At 46.2% G+C, this 17,460-nt stretch overlaps 1 protein-coding gene across 8 annotated transcripts in view; it reads left to right on the top strand.

Moving 5' to 3' along the window:
• The first annotated feature begins 6 nt into the window (after positions 1-6).
• The window catches only part of ANKS3 (ankyrin repeat and sterile alpha motif domain containing 3), a 30,082-nt gene continuing 12,628 nt past the window's right edge, over positions 7-17,460 (top strand). Inside the window, exons 1-5 of one of the 8 annotated variants that reach the window (XM_067706751.1) lie at positions 7-174; positions 5,166-5,376; positions 7,546-7,744; positions 7,939-8,060; positions 9,268-9,349. In XM_067706751.1, the coding sequence (XP_067562852.1) occupies positions 5,207-5,376; positions 7,546-7,744; positions 7,939-8,060; positions 9,268-9,349 (573 nt within the window). In that variant the 5' untranslated portion in view covers positions 7-174; positions 5,166-5,206. Of the gene's footprint in view, positions 175-386; positions 494-5,165; positions 5,377-7,545; positions 7,843-7,938; positions 8,061-9,267; positions 9,350-17,460 lie in introns of those variants that run through there. The other 7 variants (XM_067706756.1, XM_067706754.1, XM_067706753.1 and 4 more) reach the window with 7 other exon arrangements.

Raw genomic sequence — 17,460 nt, forward strand, 5'->3', positions numbered from 1 at the left:
GCTGGGTCCGCGCGCTGTGGCGGCGGCCGGCGTGGAGGGACCCCGGACGGGCGCAGCTGAGGGAGCGCGGCGGAAGGTGGGCAGGGGTAGACGGCTGCGGCGGCGGCGGCGGCTGCGGCGGCGGCAGCGGCAGCGGCAGTCCCAGGGCTGCCCGCGGCCCGAGGTCCAGCGCAGGTAGGCTCCGCGGCGGCCCTGCCCCGCCTGGTGTCCTCACCTGCTGCGCACTCTCGGGGCGTCAGAGCAGTGCCGCTGGCTCGCCGCTTGAGTTTATGACTCCGAGCATCCGCTTTGCCGCTGGGGAGCGGGGACGATAAAGCCACGTGCGGTGTAGGGTTACTGGGAGGAGGTGTCAGTGCTTGGGTAGTTTCCTAGGTTACCCTCCCAAGGGCCTGAGAATGAGGTTGGGATACCCGGGGCCAGCGGAAGGCCCACGACCCGGTGCGGGACGCGGTGCCCTCCGGCTTTCACAGACCTCCTCCCTGTGGACGCCACGGTCAGCAGCAACGTCATTTTTTTGTTATTGTTGTTAATTTTTTTGTTTGTTTTTTGTTTTGCTTTAAAAGTAACGAATACTTAGCATTTTACAGAATGGACAGAACACAAAGGTAAAAGGAAAATCAAAGGGTTGCGTTCCTAGTGCTACTTCCTGGAAATAAATCCTGGAAGCGATATGCAGAAGATTTTCTACAAGTATACGTGATGTATGTGTGAATACAATTTTGTTCCTAAGGAGTACCCCATCATCGTAGAGCATCTGGCATGCGGCAGGGTGATAAAGGAAGTAATAGTATTGGGTTGGCCAAAACGTTCTTTCGGGTTTTAAGTAAAAGTAAAAGACACATTTTTCATTTTCACCAAGAACTTTATTGAACAACGTATTCAGTGTTTCGTTCTACTACTTTCTGCCATTTTTCAGGTAGCTTCATTATTCCATCTTCCCAAAACTTTTAATCTTTTGAGCAAAGAACTGTTCCAGATGCCTTTTAGTCTTACAGGGAATTGAAATTTTTTTCCCAGTGTGAGAATTTTGTAAAGACTGAAATAAATAGAGATCTGAAGATGCGATGTCTGGTGAATATGGCGGATGAATCAGAACTTCCTAGCCAAGCTGTAACAGTTTTTGCCTGGTCATCAAAGAAACACATGGTCATGTGGTATCCTGATAGAAGATTATGCGTTTTCTGTTGACTGATTCTAGACGCTTTTCATAGAGTGCTGCTTTTAGTTGGTCTAATTGGGAGCAGAGCTTGTAGGAATTAATCGTTTGGTTTTCCAGAAGGAGCTCAAATAGAGGACTCCCTTCCAATCCCACCATATACACAACATCACCTTCTTTGGATGAATATCGGCCTTTGGTGTGGTTGGTGGTGGTTCATTTCGCTTGCCCCACGATCTCTTCCATTCCACATTATTGTACAGTGTCCAGTTTTCATCGCCTGTCACAATTTGTTTTATTTTATTTTTTTTATTTTGTAAAAATGTTTATTTATTTTTGGCTGAATCAGGTCTTAGTTGCGGCGTGTGGGATCTTTCACTGTGGCACGTGGGCTCTGTAGTTGCATCATGTGGGCTCTTCAGTTGTGGTGCACGGGCTTCGTTGCCCTGTGCAGCATGTGGGATCTTAGTTCCCCGATCAGGGATGGAACCTGCATCTCCTGCATTGGAAGGTAGATTCTCAACCACTGGACCACCAGGGAAGTCCCCACAATTTGTTTTAAAAATGGAACGTTTTAGTTATGTTTAAGTAAGAATCACGTGTGGAAATACAGTCAAGAAGGTTTTATTCGCTTAACTTACGTGGAACATCAAAGCAATTAACATAACCAAGCTGGTGCAAATGATTTTCAGTGCTTGATTTGGATATTTTGAGTATGTCGGCTATCTCCCACGTGGTATAATGTTGATGATTCTCAGTTAATGTCTCGATTTGATCACCATCAACTTCAACTGGTCTACCTGACCTTGGAGCATCATCCAGTGAGAAATCTCCAGCACGGAACTTCTCAAACCATTTTGGCATGTTCGATCAGTCACAGCACCTTTTCCATACACTGCAACGTCTCAGTTGTGTTTTTACCTTTCTTGAAATAATAAAGCATGCTGAAAATGTTGCTTTTTTGTCTTCCATCTTCATTGTTAAAATGGCTACACAAAAATTCACCTATTTTGATAAGTTTTGTGGTTTTTTTTTTTTGCGGTACGCGGGCCTCTCACCGCTGTGGCCTCTTTCATTGCGGAGCACAGGCTCTGGACGCGCAGGCTCAGCGGCCATGGCTCACGGGCCCAGCCGCTCCGTGGCATGTGGGATCCTCCCGCACCAGGGCACGAACCCGTGTCCCCTGCATCGGCAGGCGGACTCCCAACCACTGCACCACCAGGGAAGCCTGATAAAGTTTTTTTTAAATGCACGCTGATATGGCAGCTGTCACAATACAGTCTAACAAAATTGTTTCAAATGAAGTTAAAGACAACTAAGTGCTACTAGAGCCATCTTATGGAAAAAAACCAAACGAACATTTTGGCCAACCCAATAGCTTTATGGTCTCTTGGCATCCGAGTTCTCCCTCCATGGGCTTCTGGAGTGGGGGTCTGATTCTGATTGCCGCTCAGCGTTCTGGAAGGTGTCAGACAGGTGAGCCTCCAATAAAAGGAGAGAGAACATGGGTCCCACCCTGGAAGAGGCATTTGGAGTAGAAGAAACACACCCAAAGAAGGCTTGAGGGGTGTATTGAAAGGAGTGCTGAACTGACAGTCAGCTTATTTGAATTCTTATCCAGGCTCTGTGGCCTGGACTGTTCAGCTTGGGGGTTCCCACCTGAAAATTGAGAGAGCTGATTGTTCTCAGGCCCTGCCAGTGTGGACAGGTGGTTCCAGGAAGCAGGGCTTTGCCCTGAACTTTGTTACACTTACTCTGGCCAGGGGCCGACAGATTCTTTGTCCCCCAGATTGGTGGCTTGTTTGTTGTTTGGCCATCTTGGCTGTATCTCATGCTTGGAAGCATTTGTTAGTAGAGGTGGTTGTGCTAATGGCATCTGTGAACCGCTGTGGTACCTTTAGGCCATCTGAACATGAAGTGGTTTTCTTTGTTTTCTCCTTCTCTTGCTTTTCTACACCTTGGTCTTTGTTCTTTCCCCCCAGAGTAGAACAGGAGACAATTGTCACTCCAGAACTAAGGGTTCTGCTAGGAAGCTGATGACTTGGGCTTGATGGGTTAGGATTCCTAGAATGAAGGGCTCTTCATCCTGCTGTTGTCCCATCTTGGGGAAAGTGTCACCCAACAAATTAACCAGTCTATCCCATTCCCCCTAGTCTCTCCCACATTCAAGGGATGCATAGGTAGATTCCTAGTCAGTTAGCACTGGTCACATCCTGGTTTCTGTGTTGGGGCTTTCTTTCCGTTTGTTTCAAAATTTGTTTTTAAAATTTATATACAGTAAATTTACTCATTTTGGTGTTCAGGTTTATGAGTTTTGATAAATGTATAGAGTCATATGTCCATCAATCAAGATACAGAACAGGGGCTTCCCTGGTGGCGCAGTGGTTGAGAGTCCGCCTGCCAATGCAGGGGACACGGGTTCGTGCCCCGGTCCGGGAAGATCCCACGTGCCGCGGAGCGGCTGGGCCCATGGGCCATGGCCGCTGGGCCTGCGCGTCCAGAGCCTGTGCTCCACAACGGGAGAGGCCACGACAGTGAGAGGCCCGCGTACTGCAAAAAAAAAAAAAAAAACCCAAAAAACAGAACAAGTCTGTCGTCCCCAAATTCCCTCTTGCAGTCCCTTTGTGGGACCCCCACTCCTAACCCTTATTACCACTGATCTATCCTCCTTTAGTTTTATCCTTTTTTTATTAAAAAAATTTTTTTTAACTCATGCACTTGTTTATTTATTTACTTATTTTGACCACGCCTCATGGCATGTGGGATCTTAGTTCCCCTACCAGGGATCGAACCCGCGCCCCCTGCATTGGAAGCATGGAGTCCTAACCGCTGGACCGCCAGGGAAGTCCCCCCTTTAGTTTTATCTTTTCTAGAAAGTCCTGTAAATGGAATCATACAGTAGGCAGCGTTTTGAGTCTGGCTCACACTTGGCATAATGCGTTTGAGATTCGTTCATGTGTTGTGTGTATCACCTGTTTATTTCTTCTGCTTATGGCTGAGTAGTGTTCCACTGTGTGGACGTGCCACTGTTTGTCCATTCTGCCATGTGTTTTTAACCGCAGTCCTTGGAAATATCATGTCCCCATTAAACAGTAAGGAACTAGGGGTTGGAGATGCTAAGTAGCAGAGCTAAATTTTGATCTAATTCCAAGTCCAGGGCTCTTTATTTTTTTTAATTTTATGTATTTATTTTTGGCTGCGTTGGGTCTTCCCCGCTGCATGCGGGCCCCTCCTAGCTGCGGTGAGCGGGGCCCACTCCCTGCTGCAGTGTACGGGTCTCCCACCGTGGCGGAGCCCCCCCTTCCTGCTGCGGAGCACGGGCTCCAGGCACATGGGCCTCAGCAGCTGTGGCACACAGGCCCAGCAGTTGTGCCCCACGGGCTCCAGAGCGCAGGTTCACGGGCTCAGTTGCTCCGCGGCATGCGGGATTCTCCCAGACCAGGGATCGAGCCTGTGTCCCCCACATTGGCAGGTGGACTCTCAACCACTGCGCCACCCGGGAAGCCCCAGAGTTCTTTTTCACCACATCTGAGAGTTGATTTGGTCCACTGACCTAATTACCATTTCTCTGCTTCCCATCCAAGAGGTTGTCAGGCTCCTTGAGTTCCCTTTCTAGAATGTGGGGCCTGGGGGTCATAAAGGAAAATATATGCCACAGTTTATGACACAATATGTGCTCCTCTTTTTCTGTCTAGTGACAGGCTCACCAGTACTAGCATGATGGAGCTGCCCGAACCATACAATTTTTTTTTCTTTTTGGCTGCACTGCAGGGCTTGTGGGATCTTAGATCTCTGACCAGGGATCGAACCCAGGCCCCCTGCATTGGGAGCGTGGAAACTTAACCACTGGACCACCAGGGAATTCCCGCATACGATATTTATTGAAAGGAAGTTGTCTGGTCAGTCCCCGGAGTTGGGTACATTGGGCAGCAGTCTGTCAGGGCAGTGACTTAGCCGCCTGCTGTGGGCAGGAGTGTGACCATGCCGTTTCACTCTGTGTCGCTACCAGGAAGGAAGGACCTAACGACCTCAGTGCCTCCCTCCATAGCGATGTCGGAGCTCAGCGATGAAGCCAGTGAACCGGAGCTGCTGAACCGCAGCTTGTCCATGTGGCATGGGCTGGGTGCGCAGGTCAGCCGGGAGGAGCTAGCCGTCCCCTTGGATCTTCACACAGCTGCTTCCATTGGCCAGTATGAAGTGGTGAAGGAATGTGTGCAGCGGTAAGAGATCTTGGAAAATGTTCCTTCCTCTTGGATTTTTGAGCTCCATGGTTCAGCTCTCAGGTGGAGCCATCAGGGAGCTAGCGGGGGCCTTGCCCACAGCTGTAGACATTTAATCCTTGGGTGGATCAACTGCTGCTTCTCTTGGGCTGTTGTCAGGGATGATTTATGCTGGACGCCAATAAGGAAGGCAGTTTTGATTCTGAGGAAGAAAAAGGCAGCTTAAACTTTTTTCATAGGCTTAGAAATTGTTCATTTCAGGCTTACTTTAACCAGAGTAATTTTATGGTTTTCACTAATTGCAGAAATGCTCAAACAAAACAAAAATAAAGATTGAAAGCAATGCCCTATGGCCTTCTTTCCCCAGAAGCTTCATTTTAATCCCTCCTGCCGCCCTCTCCCCTTTAGCTTCTGCCATAGAGGAGGAGGTGGGGTTATCCCCACCTGGAGGATTGCACCTTACTCACTGCCCACATGCCGTTTTCACTGATCTTATGTGCATATTAGGTCCCCCTAAACAGCACTGCTTATTAGCGCCTTCTTGTTTGAAGTACGGTTTGATACTCAGTGTAATTTTTAGAAAGGGATCCATCTTCTCATCTCTTCCCACTTTGTCCGCCATACTTTGTGCTCACTGTTATCATCTCATTGATAACTTAGAGAAACAACCTATGTCCATACCTACCTGGGCCTTTTCCAGTTCCAGCTTGGGGAGTTACAGCAGAGCCTCGTGGAAGCCCCGTTTCTGGCTCCCAGGTCGTAGCCATCACTTATGAGCATCTGGCCAGTTGGTACTTCTGTACTGGGCAGGTGTGCAGGCAGCACATCCCCCGACAGGGTCACCACGACCCCACCTGTAGTTCTGCTCCTTTAACATTCACAGCCTTTAAGCCTTCGGGTGTGCTGTTAAAATGAACAGTCCAGAACAGCTCTAGGAAGTGTTTGTGTTCTGATTGGGGTTGTGACACCTGCTGAGATGGAGGCTGGTGCACAGTAAACACACTGGGGACCCGAGGGGGATTTGGAGGGGTCAGAAGGGAGGATTCGGCTGAAGGGGGTTGCCAGAGCCCCAGGGCCGCTCTGCTAAGGGGTGGTGGTGGGGGCGCCTCCCTGTCCATGTGGGACGGCGTGTGGTGAGAATGGGCTGGTCTCCAGGTGGCTCTCCCGGCTAGTGGCTACCCCTGCATTCCTGGGATCAGGACCTGGGAAATGGCTGCCTGGGTCCAAAGCCAGGGTCAGTAAAACGTGCTGGTAAATGGAAACTAATTGTCTGGTGTAGCTTAGTGTGTGTATCTAGGAGAGGCACGAACTGCGTGGGTCGACTGTCACTTGGTACCTCCACTGGAGGCAAGGATTGTGGAGGAGGAAAGACTGGGGCGTGAAACAGGCAGGATGCTCTGGAAGTGGGTCTTACTTCCATCCCCCGACCCCAAACTCTGGGTTGGGAAGCCTGCATTGTTTTTCCTGTGGGAAACGCTTTTCCAGAATTGTAATGAAAATCAGTGAGAAAGACAGGATTCTTTGGTCACAGATTTTTCCAGGAATGTTTCTGTAGGGTGGGACGACAAAGGAGAAATTGTCCACTGTCTGAGTCCCCTCCTCTTTCCTCTCCCCTCAGTTCTGGACTAGCAGACTGGTCTGTTGGCGGGAGGTAGTCAAGGCTCCAGGTCAGCGTTTCTCGGCCTCGGCACTACTGACAACCTGGGCCAGCTCATTCTTTGTTGTGAGGGGCGTCCTGTGCACTGTAAGATGTTGAGCAGCATCCCTGGCCACTGGATGACAGTAGCTTTTCCCTCTCCAGTTGTGACAACCAAAAATGTCTCCAGACTTTGGCAACTGTCCCCTGGGGGCAAAATCTCCCGTGGTTGAGAACCATCTATGTAGCTGGTGGTAGCAAAAAAGAGAATTGCTGGCCTTAGGGTAGGAGGAGGGTGCAGATGAGAATGAAAAATCAGAGGAGGGAGGCAAACTTGAGGGAGTTTGCAAAGGCAGTTGTCCGGCAAGTGTAGTCACTCCCCCCCCTCCCCGCCAGTGATGTCCAGGGTGGCCTATGACTCTGCTTCCTGTCAGCACTTCCTGCTCTTTCTCTTGGCCTGGCCTGGCCACCGGCTTTGGTAAACCCCACCTATGAGATGGCTGGCGTGTCTAGCATGTCTTGCGTTTGTTTAGGAGAGAGTTAGATTTGAATAAGAAGAATGGTGGTGGCTGGACCCCGCTGATGTATGCCTCCTACATTGGACACGATACCATCGTGCACCTGCTGCTCGAGGCGGGGGTGAGTGTGAATGTGCCGACCCCGGAAGGGCAGACTCCGCTGATGCTGGCTTCCAGCTGTGGCAACGAGAGCATCGCCTATTTCCTCCTCCAGGTGAGCTACGAGGGCCTCAGGCCAGAAACCTGAGGGGCCCCCGGCCGCTCTGCAGAGACGTGAACCACTGCAGGCCCCTGTAGCGTGCGTGTGCTCGGGTAATCACTTCGATTCTTTCAGCGTGATGGCTTGGAGGGCGCCCACCCTGCGCAGAGGAGACGCGGCCTTAATGAGCATTCTGTGTTTTCTTGAAGCAAGGTGCTGAGCTAGAAATGAAGGACATTCAAGGCTGGACTGCCCTCTTCCATTGCACCAGTGCTGGGCACCAGCAGATGGTCAAGTTCCTTTTGGACAGTGGAGCGAACGCCAATGTGAGGTGATTACGAGGTCTTAAGTGGCCGCAGGAGGGAGGTGGTCATGTCTGACTCTGAGTAGGGCAACTGGCGAGGCAGCTAGAGGCTGGGGTGCAGGGAGCCCCTGCCTTGGTTTGACAGGCTCAAGACAAAGGGACGGAGGGGACAGTCCTGCCGAGGCGTGGAGGCATGGGGATCGTCCTAGCTTTCTCATGCATCTGTCAGGTGGCATTGTGTGCAACATTTTAAGTTCTCTGTGCCTTATTTCCTTTATCTGAAAACAGGATGGCAATGCCCATGTCATAGAACTGTTAGAAGAATTACATGTTCTGTCATATAACAGGTGCCTAACATAATGTGTGGCACTGAATTGACATGCATTAAATGCTAAATCCCTTTAACTTTCTTGCCTTCTGTATGTATCAGGTGAGGTAATACTTTGAAAACGGTCATGAGTTTTAAATATAAGCTGGAAGTAGGGTTGTTGTCTAAAGCATGTCACCATGATAATCCTCTTTCAACCCAACATTCACCTGACACTGCACACCCTGGCTGGTGTCAGCCGTTGTAACACACTGTAGGTTTACAGGCCATTAAGAAAGAAAAAAAATGCTCCTAATTAAAATGCATTTCATTTACTGACATTCAGACTTCAGCGATGCTAAAATGTGCAAAGTGTGTGTCTTCGAACGGATGAAAACCAGTGGTTAGCTTGCTTCCTGTCTTCTAGCCCAGGTGAAACCAGTGAGGGCTTGGTGGGGGTGGCACTCTGAAGAGGGCACTGAGTTAGCCGTAAGCAAGCATTAGGTGTAGTGAGGGCAGGAGATGGTTAGTCCTGGAGCTCCTGGAAGGGTTCCTAGAGGATGTTGATCTCAAAATGTAGGATATCTGGATAGGTGGAGAGGAGGTGCTAGCTGTCTGTGAGCAGTGAAGGGCGACAGCTACTTTTTGCTGTGATTAAGTAGAGATTCAGGCCATAGCAGGGGGGGAAACAGCTAAGAAGGAGTGAAGATGGGAAACAGATTGTCTTAGGAACAAAAGACTAGACCTGGGGTAGAAACCACGGGACTGATGTGTTGATACTCACTTTCTCATCTCTCCCCTTTCAGGGAGCCCTCTAGGCTTAGGGATGGGTGACTTTGCGTCACTGAGGTTTTGTCTGCAGCAGGCAAGCTTCTGCCCCCCAGAGCTTCCTCTGCTCATCATCTGACTGCAGTCTCGATCTTGCAGGGAGCCCGTATATGGATTCACTCCTTTGATGGAAGCGGCTGCTGCTGGCCATGAAATAATCGTGCAGTATTTTCTGAATCATGTAAGTGACCCTGTTTATTAGCTTATAATTTAGTCACAGCAAGTGAGGCATCGTATCACTGAGGAATAAACTGTAACAGAACTTTCTCCTACACAGAAATAACTGCTCTTCATCTGTTTATTCAACACATTTTCATTGAGTATCTGTTGATGCCAAGTGCTGAGTGGTGCTTAGGCATTAGGGGTACAGTGGTAAGCAACTATAGACACCTATTCCTGTAATAATTTTAAAAATAGTATTATTTGAAAAGTATGGAAAAAATTTTAAAACAGTAAATAGCACTCATCATCCCATCACTTAAAAAATTTATATAGAATAAGGAGGCAAAGATCTTCCTACCTTTTCCACCCGCCCCCTGTTCCCCCACAAGATGCCCAGTTGGTTGTTAAAGAGACCCAGGATTTTCCTCTGCTGAGAAAGTATGTCTGTAGACACCTGCGAACACATGGCTTTTTGTTTTGAACAAAGTGGGATTCTACTGTGTATTTGATCTGCAGCTTCTAAAAAATAATATGCCATAGACATCTTACCTTTGTATGGTATTCCATGCAGTATCCATGCCATAGTTAGTTCAGTCAGTTCCTTATTAGTAGAAATTTAGGTTTCTAACATTTTGCAATTGTAAGCAGTGCTCCAGGGAATATCTTGGCACACACAGCTTTAGCACGCATGCAGTTATTTCTGTATGCTGTATTTCTACAAGAGGGATTGCTGGTGCTCACATTTTGAACTTAATAGGTCCTAATAAAAAGGCAATTAGGGCTTCCCTGATGGTGCAGTGGTTAATAAGAATCTGCCTGCCAACGCAGGGGACACTGGTTTGAGCCCTGGTCTGGGAAGGTCCCACATGCCATGGAGCAACTAAACCCGTGCACCACAACTACTGAGCCTGCGCTCTAGAGCCTGCGCGCCACAATTACTGAGTGCACGTGCCACAACTACTGAAACCCACGTGCCTAGAGCCCGTGCTCCGCAACAAGAGAAGCCACCGCGGTGAGAAGCATGTGCACCGCAACGAAGAGTAGCCCCCACTCTTTGCAACTAGAGAAAGCCGATACGTGGCAATGAAGACCCAAAGCAGCCAAAAATAAATAAATTAATTAATTTAAGAAAAAAAACAGGGCAGTTAAATTAAAAGACAATAAAAAGATGGACAAAGGACCTGAAAAGATACATCTCTAAAGAAGATACACAAATGGCCAATAAGCACATGGAAAAATGCTTGACACCATTAGTCATCAGGGAAAATGGCAAATCAAAACAACCAGGAAAATAATAATATAATAAAAAAAAGACAATAACAAGAGATGGTAATGACGTGGAGAAATTGGAACCCTCATACACTGCTGTAAATGAAAAATGATGCAGCCTCTTTGGAAAACATTCTGGTAGTTCCTCAAACAGTTAAGCATAGAGTTACCATATGACCCAGCACTTGGATATATACCACTCCTAGGTATATACCCAAGAGAACTGAAAACAGGTCCAGGCAAAATCCTGTACATAAATGTCCATAACAGTATTGTTTGTAATAGTCAAATGGTGAAAAGAACCCAAATGTCCATAAGTGGATAAATAAAATTGTTACATGCATACAATGGAATATTAATTGGCCATAAGAAGGAGTGAAGTACTTCCCCGTGCTGCAACCTGAATAGACTTTGAAAATATGCTAGGTGAGAGAAGCCAGATACAAAGGCTGAATATTGTATTATTCCTTTTGTATGAAATGTTCAGAATAAGCGTATCTGTGGAGACCAGTAGATTAGTGGTTGCCTAGGGCTGGGAGGAGGTACAGGATTTCTTTTCAGGGTGATGAAAATGTTCTGAAATTGTGGTGGTGGTTGTCCACTATTGAAGTGTAAACTGTAAGTGGATGAATTGCATGGTAGAAGAATTATATCTTAATAAAGTTGTTTAAAAAGTTCAACGGGGGAAATATTTAGTAAGTTCTAACAAATTCCCACTAAACAGATGTCTCTCTTGTCCTTCCCACCAGTAATACATGACGATGCCCATTTTCTCACATCCTCACCAGCCCTAGATGTTACCATCGTAAAGTTTTGCCAGTTTGGTAGGAGAAAAGTGGCATCTTGTTTTGGTTTGTACTTATTAGTGAGAGTGAACATTTTAAAACATATTTATTGACCATTTGTATTTCTTTTATGAATTGTCATATTTATTTATTTATTTATGGCTGTGTTGGGTCTTAGTTGTGGCACGTGGGCTTCTCTCTAGTTGTGGCGCATGGGCTCCAGAGTTCATGGGCTCAGTAGCTGTGGTGTGAGGGCTCTCTAGTTGTGGCACACAGGCTCAGTAGTTGTGGCTCACAGGCTAGTGGTTGCGGCACGTGGGCTTAGTTGCCCCGTGGCATGTGGGATCTTAGTTCCCTGACCAGGGAGTGAACCTGCGTCCCCTGCATTGGCAGGTGGATTCTTAACCACTGTGCCATCAGGGAAATCCTGTGGTTTTTTTTTTTAAACTTGTCTATCCTGGATTGTTCTATATCAGTAGATATAAAGCTCTTTTCTCTCTTGTATGGCAGCATAGCACTCCCTTGTAGGGATGAATCAGTTTCTCTAACAGTGGTCTGCAGATAGAATCAAGTTGTATTTGCCATCATGCACAGTGCTGTGCGGGATATCTGCACACATACTTCTCCACACACTTGTGCGACCACATCTCTACAGTTCGGTACTAAAGGTAGAAGTTTTGGATGTAGCCTAAGTACAGCCATAACGTGGATGTTGCCAAATAGCTATCCAAAGAGCAAGTTGTACCAACTTGAACGGTGTCTACAGCAATAAGCATTATGACTCTTAAATTATGAAGTTGGGGTTTCCCTGGTGGCGCAGTGTTTGAGAATCTGCCTGCCAATGCAGCGGACAAGGGTTCAATCCCTGGTCCGGGAAGATCCCACATGCCACGGAGCAACTAAGCCCGTGCGCCACAACTACTGAGCCTGTGCTCTAGAGCCCATGAGCTACAACTACTGAGCCCACGTGCTGCAACTACTGAAGCCCACGTGCCTAGAACCCCTGCTCCACAACGAGAGAAGCCACTGCAATGAGAAGCCCGCGCACTGCAGTGAAGAGTAGCCCCTGATCGCCGCAACTAGAGAAAGCCCACGTGCAGCAACGAAGACCAACACAACCAAAAATAAATAAATAAAAATAATAAATTTATAAAAAAAATTATGAAGTAGTTTAAACAAAGTAGTACAGAGATAATATTAATACAACTAATCCACATGAATCCAGAGGTAACCACTATCCAGATGTTGGTCTGTACCTTTCCTGTCCCTGACTTTATACTCTCATCACATGCTGTGTGTCCTTAAGCAGCAAGTAGACTTATTTTATATATTTTAAAGATTTATATAAATCATATTTTATTTATATGTTATATATTTATATAATGACTGTGTCATTTAACACAGTGTGGTACATGTAGACGGGGTTCACTCGTTTTATCAGCTCTGTATTTATTGAATGTATGAATACAGTATATTTTCTATTCCCTTGTCAGTGGACCCCTAAGTCATGTCCACCTTGCTATTCCTATCAGTGCTGCAGTTAGCATTTTCTACCTGTCCTCTTGCGCACATGTGAAGGGATTTCTTTAGGAGATCAGGATATGTTCTTCAAAGCAGAATTTTGGGTGTGTAGGCTGGGTGCATCTTCACTAGAGAGTGTACCTTGCTTCCCCCCCGTAGGTGTCCCAGTTTGCACACCTCTGACAGCGTTTCATAGCTTGTGTCTCCTGTCCCCTCAAAACCCTTGGTACCTGCTATCAGCTGAGTGGTCTCCTGTTGATTTTTGCCTTTCCCTGATTTCTCGTGAGGTTGAGCATCTTTTCATATATCTATTTGCCATCTGCACTTCCTTTTCTGAACATAATTATTCTTTGAAGGTAGTTCCACTCACACGAACTAGGCCTCCTTAAGACGTAGCAAAGGGACAGGCATTGATGCGGGGCAGGGAGCCCTGGCTGTGAAAAGCATAACTTCTGCCTCTGAGCTTAGAGCCTGATCTTAAATAAGGTAGAAGTGGAGACCATAAGGGACAGTTACTGTTATAATTTTTTAAAAGGAAAACGTGTTAGAGAATCAGACTTTTGATCATTTATGTGCTGTGCAGATTACACCCTCACTTGGTGCCTTTACTCTCCGGCTGGGTCTGAGATTGTATGTCGGCAACTCGTATGTAGGGAAAACAAATTGTATTGGATTTATTTTGGAAAATTTTCTAAATTTTAAACTTTGAAACAATTTCAGACTTAAAGAAATGTTATAAAATAGTACAGAGAATTTGCGTACCTTCACTGAATTCCCCAAATGTTAGCATTTCACTTCATTTTCTTTATCAGTCTATATACCTATTATCTTTTTTGGAACCATTTGAAAGTAAGTTGCTGACATAATGCCCTTTTCCTCCTAAATACTTTTTTTTTTTTTAAACCATTTTCTTTTTTTTCTTTTTCTTTATTTTTTGTCTGCATTGGGTCTTTGTTGCTGCACACGGATTTTCTCTAGTTGTGGCAAGTGGGGCTTCTCATTGTGGTGGCGTCTCTTGTTGCGGAGCATGGGCTCTAGGCGCCCAGGCTTCAGTAGTTGTGGCACGTGGGCTCAGTAGTTGTGGCTCGCATGCTCTAGAGCACAGACTCAGTAGTTGTGGCACACGGGCTTAGCTGCTCCACGGCATGTGGGATCTTCCTGGGACCAGGGATCTAACCTATGTCCCCTGCATGGGCAGGTGGATTCTTAACCACTTTGCCACCAGGGAAGTCCCCCTCCTAAATACTTTAATATGTTTTTCCTAAAACAAGAATTTTCTCTTTCATTATCACATACAGTTATCAAACTCAGGAAATCAACAGTGAGCCTCCCCCAGTGCACTAATCAGGAGTGGAAGGGGCTGGTCAGTTCTGGTGGTTGCTTTTTGGCTGATGGGCCAGGTCATTCCTTTGCTAGGGTGGCCGTCTGGCTGGCCCTGTGTGGATGCTCCTCATTCCCTGCAAATTTCCTCCTGCTCAGTCATGGGTGAGCCCACCTAGTCCCCTGACCTTAGCCAGGCTCCACACTTGGAGGCCGGGCACCCCATGCTCTTTGCCAGGGGAGGAAGGGGCTGCAGCCACTTCCCTTGTACCCTATGTCCCTCCTTCCGGTAGGACCATGTAGGGTGGGCTGGGCCTCTCCTAGGAGGGAGCTGAGGGTGCCATGGCCTCCACATGGGGAGTGCCCCCCCGCCATCACACTGGTTCACGGCCTCTCACCTTTGTGATCCCACCTTCCTGTCAGTTAAAATGAACTTCCATCATGTTCTTCTCTAGTTACATATTATGTACATTATAAAATAGAAAAACAAAAAAAATTAAAGGATAAATAAATTGATGGAAATTCTAATATTTTCTTCCCTCTCCTTTGGAGCCTTCTTGTTGTCAGTTCTGTTTTCTTCCTCACTAAGGAATAGTTACTACTCTTTTTTCCCTTTAGTATAATCTGAAGTTGAAGTCTTCCAGGCTTAAACATAGATATTAGTGGGGCTTCCCTGGTGGCGCAGTGGTAGAGAGTCCGCCTGCTGATGCAGGGGACACGGGTTCGTGCCCCAGTCCGGGAAGATCTCACATGCCGCGGAGCGGCTGGGCCTGTGAGCCATGGTCGCTAAGCCTGCGCATCTGGAGCCTGTGCTCCGCAACGGGAGAGGCCACAACAGTGAGAGGCCCGCGTACTGCAAAAAAAAAAAAAAAAAAGATATTAGTTAAAATCCTTCAGGGACTTCCCTGGCAGTCTAGTGGTTAAGACTCCATGCTTCCAATGCAGGGGGTGCGGGTTCGATCCCTGGTCGAGGAACTAAGAAGATCCTACAAGCCCCATGGCGTAGCCAGAAAAAAGAAAAAATCCTTCAGTAAAGATGGTATTGTTTTTCTGGTTGAAACCTTTGGGTCCTTCTATCAAACTGAAACTAGAAATTATCTTTTTTTCAGCTTTATTGAGATATAATTGATATACATCACTGTTTAAGGTGTACAGCATAATTATTTGATCTCTGTATATCATGAAATGCTTACCACAATAAGTTTAGTTTATATCCATGATCTCATATAGATACAAATATCTATATACATATGTCTCCTTGTGATGATAACTCTTTGGATTTACTCTCTTAACAACTTTCCTATATAACACATAGCAGTGTTAACTGTGGTCATAATGTTGTACATTACATCCCTAGTTTCTACTTACAACTGGAAGTTTGTGCCTTTTTAAAATTTTTCATTGAGATGTAGTTGGTGTACAATATTATATGTTACAGGTATACAACATAGTGATTCACAATTTTTTAAGGTTATACTGCATTTAGGGACTTCCCTGGCAGTCCAGTAGTTAGGACTCCGTCCTTCCACTGCCGGGGACCCCGCTTCAATCCCTGGTCAGAGAACTAATATCCCGCAAGCTGCGATGTGTAGCCAAAAAAAACTAAAAAGTTATATCCATTTATAGTTATAAAATATTGGTTATATTCCCTGTTTGTACAATATATCCTTGTAGCTTATTTATTTTTACGTAATAGTTTGTACCTCTTAATCCCCTACCCCTATTTTGCCCCTCCCCCCAGGATGTTGTGCCTTTTGGCCACCTTCATCCAATTTTCCCTCCTGCCACTCCCCTGAAATGATCTTTTAAGGCTGAAGGTTTCATTGCTGATTTCTAACCAGAGCTCTGGAAAGTTGGGGATTATAGAAAGTAAAGCTCAATTAGGCTCTTGTACAAATGTGGTTTTTTTCCTACCAGAGGGAAGTGTGATAATCACCTTCTGTACTGGGCTCAATCAAGACTGTCAGTTGATCATAGTTTTCTAAAATAGGGTAAAAAAAGTACATATGTAAATATTTACTATACAAGTGATATATACTTGCTATAAAAGAATTAGAAAGTATATTTAAGCAAACCGAAAGCAAAAATCACTCATAATACCATCACCCAGAGATAGCACACATTAACATATTGTTGAGTGTCTTAGTTTTTTTTTTGTTTTTTTTTTTCCGCACCGTGCAGCTTATGGGATCTTAGTTCCTCAACCAGGGATCGAACCCAGGTCCACGGCACTGAAAGCCCGAATCTTAATCACTGGACTGCGAGGGAATTCTCAAGTATCCTAGTTTTTTATGGATAAATATTTTAAGTCAAAGTGGAATTCCATTATACAGAACGTTTTGTAATATGCTTTTTTTTCTTAACGATGTCTTGTGCACACCTGCCTGGGTTTGTACGTACACTTGGCCCCGTCACGTAAGTGGGTGGGTGGTGTTCCATTTTATGTGTTCTCACTTATTTCACTAATCCCCTAGTGAACTAGTTCTTTTCAGTTCTCACTATGCTAAATGCTTCAGGGAAGATCCTAAATGTGAGTGTATATCCTTCATTATTTCCTGAGGTTAAATTCCCAGAAGTGGAATTTCTGGGTCATAGGGCATGCACACTTTTCAGGTTTCAACTATCTCTTGCTGATTTGCCCTCCAGAGCACGGGCTTATAGTCCCACCATCAACTACGAGGCTGCATGGTTGAAGCTTTCAAAATGGAAAGCTTATTGGGCTTTTCCAGTTTTCAAAAGTAGACGTGCTGGGCTTCTCTGGTGGCGCAGTGGTTGAGAGTCCGCCTGCCGATGCAGGGGACACGGGTTCGTGCCCCGGTCTGGGAAGATCCCACATGCCACGGAGCGGCTAGGCCCGTGAGCCATGGTCGCTGAGCCTGCATGTCCGGAGCCTGTGCTTCACAACGGGAGAGGCCCCAACAGTGAGAGGCCCGCCTACCGCAAAAAAAAAAAAAAAAAGTAAACGTGCTCATAGTAGTAAATTTAGAAAATATAGAAGATTAGGAAGATGTGAAAAATCCCCATTATCTTACTGCTTAAAAATAATACTAACAGTTTGGGCATATCTCCTTCCAGTATTACTTTCTGTATACTTTTTTGTTTTGTCGCAGTTGTAATGTATATATACAGTTTTGTATCGTGGTCCTTTTTAAATCTTGGTTATAATTTTGTTATTTGTAAATACCAGCACTTATGGCAGTAACATAGCTGACTCTCCACCCCCCTGAGCACTTAA

Source organism: Pseudorca crassidens, chromosome 15 (assembly GCF_039906515.1).
Source record: "Pseudorca crassidens isolate mPseCra1 chromosome 15, mPseCra1.hap1, whole genome shotgun sequence".
Classification (NCBI taxonomy): domain Eukaryota; kingdom Metazoa; phylum Chordata; class Mammalia; order Artiodactyla; family Delphinidae; genus Pseudorca; species Pseudorca crassidens.